The sequence below is a fragment of the Charadrius vociferus genome, unplaced genomic scaffold (genome assembly GCF_000708025.1).
Source record: "Charadrius vociferus isolate BGI_N301 unplaced genomic scaffold, ASM70802v2 scaffold147, whole genome shotgun sequence".
Lineage (NCBI taxonomy): Eukaryota > Metazoa > Chordata > Aves > Charadriiformes > Charadriidae > Charadrius > Charadrius vociferus.
The window spans coordinates 2,082,964-2,090,746 of record NW_009649570.1 but is presented as its reverse complement, the minus strand read 5'-3'; the positions used below and the strand labels follow the sequence as shown (position 1 = coordinate 2,090,746).

Sequence of the window (7,783 nt, the reverse complement as noted above, 5' to 3'; positions counted from 1 at the left end):
CCAGATGGATAGAAAATAGTGCTCACAAGCAGCAGGTTTCTTTTCGGTCCAGTGTTTTCTGTAAAATAACTATATATATATAAATCAAATACAGGGCAAAACATCAAAAGCTTATGTTTAAAGAGCTCTTTTTACCCATTGCTGGCAAGAAGATCTTGGTAACGAGTGTTAGCTAGGAGAAATTGTGGTTACTCTTTGCAAGAGTTACTCTATAAGAAGGTAGTCAAGCAAAAATATTATCATTAGTTATTTTTACTTCTTGGGCAGCTGTTTGCCCATTCCCACATTCACAGGGTGGTAAGCAATAAGGTCTGGCCGTAGACTGGCCACAAAGTGGGTCACCTAGGAATTATTTGACTGATCTTTAAAATTACAACCCCTGGGCAAAATATCTCTGCCCTGTATGGAAATTGAGGTATTTAAAGAAATCTCAGGGGCTCCATGCAAGCACAGAGGTTGTGCTACACATTGTAACTTACAGCCTCATGGCGTAAGGTATAAAACTATGGTTTGTTTTGGCTTCTAGGCTATCTGCGTTAGCAAGAGTTATATTTCAGTACGCTTGTACTGGCAGGACCCGCATTACCCTCAACAGTGTTCACTCACATGAGAAATCCTTGTCCCAGAGGTGTCCATCTGTCCTCAGATCAGATCAATGACCAGCACACTAAGCCCATGCGGCCACTCTGCCCCCATGCCATTAGGGGTCCCCACCGCCCTGCCCAGAGGGATCGGGTCACAGGGTGGGGGACTTCGGGGATGATAGGATCACGGGGGACAGGTAGAAGTTTCGGAAGCAAGCATGCTTAAATGGCCCTCTTGTTAGCTCAGTTGTTTGCCATCCTGCATGACAGCTGCTGTCTCAGTCCAGTAATTACACTGATGTAGTAGTGCCTCGCTGAGGTTTGGCAAGAGGGCAGTCACCCAAAAAGGCACAGCACAGACATGTTCAGATAGCAGACTGGTGATTTCCCAGCTATCGACTGCAGCACAGCTGGGATTTTCCTGCAAGAGATGACCTAATTATTAGCGAGAAAAAAAAATAATAAGATGACACAGAAGGAAAAAAAAAATAATCCTCCTTTGTAACATCTCATGGCTTGTTTGTTCTCCTCTGGTTGAAGGTAGCTGTGTACAGGGCAGAAGGCTGTAGACCTTCAGCTGTATTACCTTCTCAGCAAGGTGAGTTACCTCCTGGGGAACACCATGCTGTGTAATTGTAGTGCACTCGGAACCCAGACAAGGTTAACTCAGAGCTCCACCTGGTTTTGGTGTAAAGCGATGCCCAGCACAGCTTGGCCTCTGGTGAGCAGTACAGCAGCTGTGGGCGATGCAGGACTCACCCTGGGTGAACTTACCCACGAAGGTAAATTAACTTTATGCTGAGTTTGAAACAGGCGAGGTGCTTCTGGAGCTCCTGGTAGCTCTCTGGTGTCCCTGTGTTGCACAGTAGTGTGAGTGGTCCTTTCTGCATGTCAGGCTGATGCGTGACCACGCCGTTGGAGTCAGAAAACATGCCCATAATGAAAACCCTGACGGTGAGATCCAATAATTTATACCTCTGCAGACCAGCTCCTCCTGCTCGTGTACCAGATTGCACAAACCAGTAATTGCTGCCTGATTTCTAATTGTTCTCATTTACAAGAGCAATGGAACAAGTCAGTTCTACAAACACAGCTTTGATGTAAAAAATGTACCAGAAAGCTCAGCATCCTTTTGTATGTAAGTGCTGAGTACCCTACTAAAGTATATTGGTGTGACCTAAATATTGATACCACAGGCAGCAGTACTTGAGCTGGAGGGATTGGAAGCAAAAGCGGGTTTTGGTGCATTTTTATACCAATAAATGTTGAGCCAGCAGCTAACAAGGCAAAAATCTGTTTCTCTGTGATCTAAGCACAGCGTGAAAAGCTGAGCTCAGGTATCTTTCCTCCTCCTCTGCCTGACAGTGTCCTGCCAAACCGAAACCTCTCATTTGTGCCTCTTGCTGTCTCTCTCTGGAGCTCTTTGCAGCAGTCCCAGGCCACGCTACGAGCTGTGGGTCAGGAGCGGGTAGATGCACAGTAACGATGTCTGCGGCCCTGGCAGCAAAGCCACCTCCCAGGGTTTAGCCTGGAGCGTGCAGGAAGGGGAGTGTTTTTGCTGCGATAGCTGCTCCATCCTGGTTTTCACCAGGGCTTTCTTCCCCATCTCCTTCCAGGCACTGCTCAAGCCCTTCAGCCCCCAGGATGCTCCTGCAGCATCTAACTGCACAGTGCTTTTTCTGCGCTTAGAGGAGCGCTTACGTACTGACTCTGAAAGTGTCCACCTCAGCCAAGCTTGCTGAAAACCTCCCGAAAGCGACAAGCTCCCTCGAGCAGATGGAGAGTCCCCCAGCAGCGCGGGACTCCACAACATTACTCCTTCCCATCGCAACGTGGTTTGTAGCCGCCACTTCATTTGTTTCCCACTGCAGTTTGGACAACGCCTGTTCTGGTTATGTTATTACAGGGGGCTTCAAAGAGGTTTCCCATAAATGAGGATTTTACCTGTAGGCTTTGGGAACATGTCTATAACATGAACTCCCATTCTTGTTTTGAAAGATATACTGAGCATCAACCTAGCCCCTCTAGATAGCTACACACACATCTTTTTATCTGTCAGAGCGTGCGGCAACGGCATTTTCCGGAGGTGCTCCAGTACTCAGCGAGGAAGGGACGCCTGGTTTAAGCATTTTCCCTTGTAAAAATGCCCACATTGCTTCAGCTATGTTTAGCCACCTCAAATTTCCCAGCTCCTGTGAAAAGTCCGGCTCAAACCTCTGCTGAAGTCACTGTGGTTATGACTCACGGGCTAAACAGAAGTGCCAGGAAATCATGTGTATCCAGCAAAATGGCTTTCCGTGTCTAGCCTGCTGATTGCTAGGCAGGATTTTTTTGTGTTTTAAGTAACAGCAGCTTCTGAATGGGAACTTCTGGAAATGGCTTCTTTCTGATCCGCTTTAGAAGTAAGAAATCTGGGGGCGTTTATTTGGTGGCCCAAACAGAAAGGGAGCGTTGGCTGGGCCGTGTCCTGCACCTCTGCGCACGTGTGGGATTCCCTCCACTCCACCTCCCTATGGACATCAGCCCCAGGCAAGCTCGTGCCATCAAATGGGACCTTTGCTCTCTTCAGAGGAGAGAAGGATGGACTGAGGACATTCCTCAGTGGTCGGCAGGGTTGCCCCTGCGTAGGAACAAATCCTCTGTTGTGCAACGTACATGCTGCTTGCCTGGCCTTCTGACAGCATGCCTTGGTGATAAATGCATGGTGATACATACCTGGTAACTGCGTTTCTACAGGACGTCGAATCCCTGTACTTCCAAATGGCCTGTAGAAATAGCATCTGAAGTGGGGAAGTGGTTTGGTTTTGACCTGCAACTTCTACAGCAGATAGAACTTGACATTACTTGCCCTTAGGAGTCAGGGCAAAGCACACCTGCGGCATGTATAGACCTATGTTTGCAGTTTTTAATTAATTTGATTTCTTCAAGTGGCTTCAGAACTCTGACAAGACGGACTCACAAGAAAGATTTTCTTCAGTCTTCAGTTGAGTCTTATTTCTGTCTAGAACCGATCTGCAAAATGAAACATATATTCAAAAATTAAAAATAGCATTTGGGCTGGTATTTAGGAAGACAGACGTTTTGTGGTCCGAGGCTCCTTTGTACAGCTGGAAAGGAAGTGCGGGCTCCGCAGGGAGGACAGGATCCTCGAGCGGCTTAAAAAAACAGCACAAACCAGAAACAACTGTTTGTGAGAGCCAAGGACTCAGTACACGGAGGAAGGAGCTGACACTGGCCTGAGCCGCAGCGTGCAATGGGAGGGATGCTTTGCTCAGGAGGGGCTGTTGCGACCCAGCCCAGCTGCCTTCCCTGCTTAATTCTGCTGTCACCTTATGGCAACTAAAACTGACTGAAAGCACTTACGATCTAAATTACAGAAACTCTCCAAAGGATCTCTGGCCTCACTTCTCTGTAAGTCTCCAAAATATCATTTTGATAAAAATGGAGGAGTGCAATTCCAAGTTCAAGAAATGGAAAAGCTGTTTCTTCTGAAAGATGCATTTAAGGTTTCCCATCCACACCTCACAAAGTCAGAAAGCCTACCTAGAAAAATAGCTCCCTGCACCATTGTAATAAAAACCCTAAATATTTACAGCCAGCTGAGATAGTCTGTAGTTAGGGACAGTAGAAAACACTCATTTGTGCCATTCAGTGTAGTTCTGATTTTAATATAATACCCTGCAGAGAACGGATATAAGTCCCCAGATGGATTCTTCATGCCAAAAAGCTCATGTTTAAACCCTCATCACCACAAGATCCCAGTTTTGAAAACTCAAGTGAAGAGGAGGAAAAGGTGAAAACTCTAAACTATTCATGCGTGGGAGTTCTTCCCCAGCATGTGCGTGGCCATACCTGGGACACCTCTGAGTGGAGGGGTGCCACCAGCCACCCTCGTCATCTCACAAAGGCGCTGCCATGCAACACTCCACCCCATCACAATGCCTGGGTGAGCCCTGGAGCCCACAGAGACACCTGTGGGACCATGGGGGAGAACAAAGGTCAACAGCTGCCACGCACCATATATTAAAGCTTTCAAATCCTGGAGCAAAACACCAGCTTTGATTAAGCCCACCCAGTGGGATCACACATCATGCCAAAAACCGATGCAGGAGAGAAGCTCCTTTGTGAGCTGGGCTACAGTCTGGGTCAAACGTTAGGGGAGGGCAGCTTCTCCAAGGTGAAAGCGGCCACCTCCAACAAATACAAGGGTCCCTTAGCCATCAAGGTGGTGGACCGGCGGCGAGTACCCCCGACCTTCATGTACAAGTTTTTGCCCCGGGAACTCTCCATCATGCGCAAGATCAGGCACCCCAACATCGTGCGCATCTTCGAGCTCATTGAGGTCTGCAATGGGAAGGTCTACATCGTGATGGAGGCGGCAGCCACTGACCTGCTGCAGCTGGTGCAGCAGCTGGGGAAGCTGCCATGCGTCCCCAAAGCCCGGGACATCTTTGCACAGGTCGTGGGGGCCGTGCGCTACCTGCACGACCGCAACTTAGTGCACCGGGATCTCAAGTGTGAGAATGTGCTGCTCACCGCTGATGGCCACCGGGCCAAACTCAGTGACTTTGATTTTAGCAAGGAGGCCAACTGCTACCCGGACCTGAGCACCACGTTCTGCGGGTCAGCAGCATATGCTTCCCCAGAGGTGTTGATGGGCATCCCCTACGACGCCAAGAAGTACGACATGTGGAGCCTGGGGGTGATGCTCTACGTGATGGTGACTGGCTGCATTCCCTTTGACGATACCCACATCCGCAGCATGCCCCAACGACAGAAGAAAGGGGTGCTGTACCCGGAGGGGCTGCCCCCACTGCCGGAGCCCTGCCGAGCCCTCATTGCCCAACTGCTCCAGTTCAGCCCATCCTCCCGGCCCGGCGTGGGGCAGGTAGCCAAGAACAGCTGGCTGAAGGGGGATATCTGAATGAGGAAGCCCTCCCCAGAGATCCTGGGAGAGTGATAACACTTTAATGTAATCAATGGCGTAGTGGAAAAAAGCGTTTCTGTGGTTTATTGATCATTTTGAGCCCTGGGGTGCCTGTATGTGGAGCTGATTGAACTTCAAGCACCGGTAAGACCATGTGCTCTCCAAAGGTGGTCAGATCCCTCCACAAAGGAGACATGTGAGCCTGCTGTAGATTGGGTTTTAAGACAAAATGACCCCGCTGAGCTAGTGGTAAGAGCAAAGCATGGGGCTGCTTACACCAGACAGGTCAGAGCCAGCATGGCCAGGGTAGGGTGGAGAGGTGCAAGGTGCAGCAGCCCAGTCCTTTAAATTACCTGCTCCTTAATGGATGTAATGAATGCCAAAACTGCCCGCAGCTACCCCTCTCTGCTGCTCCCCTCCCTCTGCCACCATATGCACAGGGCATTGCCCAGGCCTGCAGGAGGAAAGCTGTTTTCACACAGGTCTCGGCTTGTCCTCAACCTTGTTTGCCACCAAACCGTATTTGAGCTGGTGGGAGGGGAGAAGTAGTCACTACTGTGAATCACTACTGCAGAGAAAATTTCACTTTTTTTTGATATACCACCATTTAGATCTCACAGTGATACTCACATCCCAAATTCACAGCAGGATCTTTGCAGGACACTGGGCAGCATTACTGAGACAAAAGTTCTGGTGTGGGTTTGAGATCCACACCTTACATCAACTATGTCAACTACATCTATCAGATATTGATTCTTACCAACATTTGAAAACTCTGCCAAAAGATATTTGATGAGAAAGAAATGCCACTGGCCATGAGCAACCTGAAATGGGAATGAGATAAAGATATAAAGGCAAACTGCTTTGCTGACACTTGCTGTCCAGCTTCAATGTAGAAAGCTACCAATTACTCTGAATGCAACCCCCAAAACGTACTGCAGATCCCTACTGGCAAGTCTCATTTCAAATGGTTAATTAAAGGTAGGAGCTGGTGTCTGAAATGTGCTTTCATGAGACATTTCAAATCCACTTTAAACAATCTCCAATCTAGCTTCCACCAAAACTGAAATCAAACAGAAGATTTCCAGTTGGGTGGTCCACCAGTCTCTGTGTTGCTGGTGCCACGTGAGCTAACGCAACACAGCCCTGGCAGCAGCTCCCACAGCCGGGCTACGTTTTACATGAACAAACCAGTGCACATGGTTCTGCTGGAAGAGAAGGAAACATCTTTGGCAAAGCACACATTTTGGGTCTATTAAAAGCAGCATTTTAAGTGGAACAAGATGTGGCAGCAGAGCCAGCCCAAGGCTTTTCAGCACATGGGCTACAGTGAATTTTGCCACCACCAGAATGAAGATTTATTTTGTTCTCCTCCTTGCAGCTGCAAAATAAATCTTCATAGCAGCAGCAAAGTCCAAAGTAGGCAGAGTAAGGGGTAGGAAGGGCGTCTTGGGCCCATCCATGGCTGGGGAAATAGGCTTGGGAAAGATCAGGAGGATGCCGGGCATGGAAAAGAAGGAGAGAAATCATAAGGATGGGGGAAGCAAGGAGGCAGATTACAGGGTAGTGAGATTTTCAGCAAGGCTCAGGTCTCCTTTTCCTACTCACTTTCCCACCACCCTGTCAGCCTCATCCTCTCCAAAGCCAGTACCTTCCTTTGGGAGAGCTCCCTGATCCATACCCCAGGATATCCAGGTACCTTCTCATCTCCATCCCCTGCCTCAGTCCAGTCCTTGCTTATCTCCAAGTACTTCCCCATAACCTGGGAAGCAGAAACCTGGTGCCAGACCTGGTGCTACTGTACTGCCTCTCCTTTTGTTTTCTTTTCATTTTCTTTTGTTAAAGACAATGCTAATGTCATAGAATCATAGAATCATACAATGGTTTAGGGTGGAAAGGACCTTGAAGATCATCGAGTTCCAACCCCCCCTGCCATACGCAGGGACACCTCCCACTAGACCAGGTTGCCCAAGGCCACATCCAGCCTGGCCTTGAACACCTCCAGGGATGGGGCCTCAACAACCTCTCTGGGCAACCTGTTCCAGTGCCTCACCACCCTTAAAGTGAAAAACTTCTTCCGAATGTTTAATCTAAACCTGCCCTCTTCCAGTTTAAAGCCATTCCCCCTCGTCCTATCACTACATGCCCTAGTAAAAAGTCCTTCCCCAGCTCTCGTGTAGGCCCCCTTTAGATACTGGAAGGCCGCAATAAGGTCTCCCCAGAGCCTTCTCTTCTCCAGGCTGAACAGCCCCAACTCTCTCAGCCTCTCCTC

The 7,783-nt window shown here is 48.8% G+C and overlaps 1 protein-coding gene across 1 annotated transcript; it reads left to right on the top strand.

Annotated features, from left to right (window-relative positions):
- The first annotated feature begins 4,604 nt into the window (after positions 1-4,604).
- TSSK6 (testis-specific serine kinase 6) lies at positions 4,605-5,508 on the top strand. The gene has a single exon (XM_009890150.1). The coding sequence runs from the start codon at positions 4,675-4,677 to the stop codon at positions 5,506-5,508; it is 834 nt and encodes a 277-aa protein (XP_009888452.1). The 5' UTR covers positions 4,605-4,674.
- The last annotated feature ends 2,275 nt before the right edge of the window (positions 5,509-7,783 follow it).

Bases quoted from the DNA above. Each gene is read 5' to 3' on its own strand.
- TSSK6 (XM_009890150.1), top strand. From the start codon at position 4,675: ATGCCAAAAACCGATGCAGGAGAGAAGCTCCTTTGTGAGCTGGGCTAC.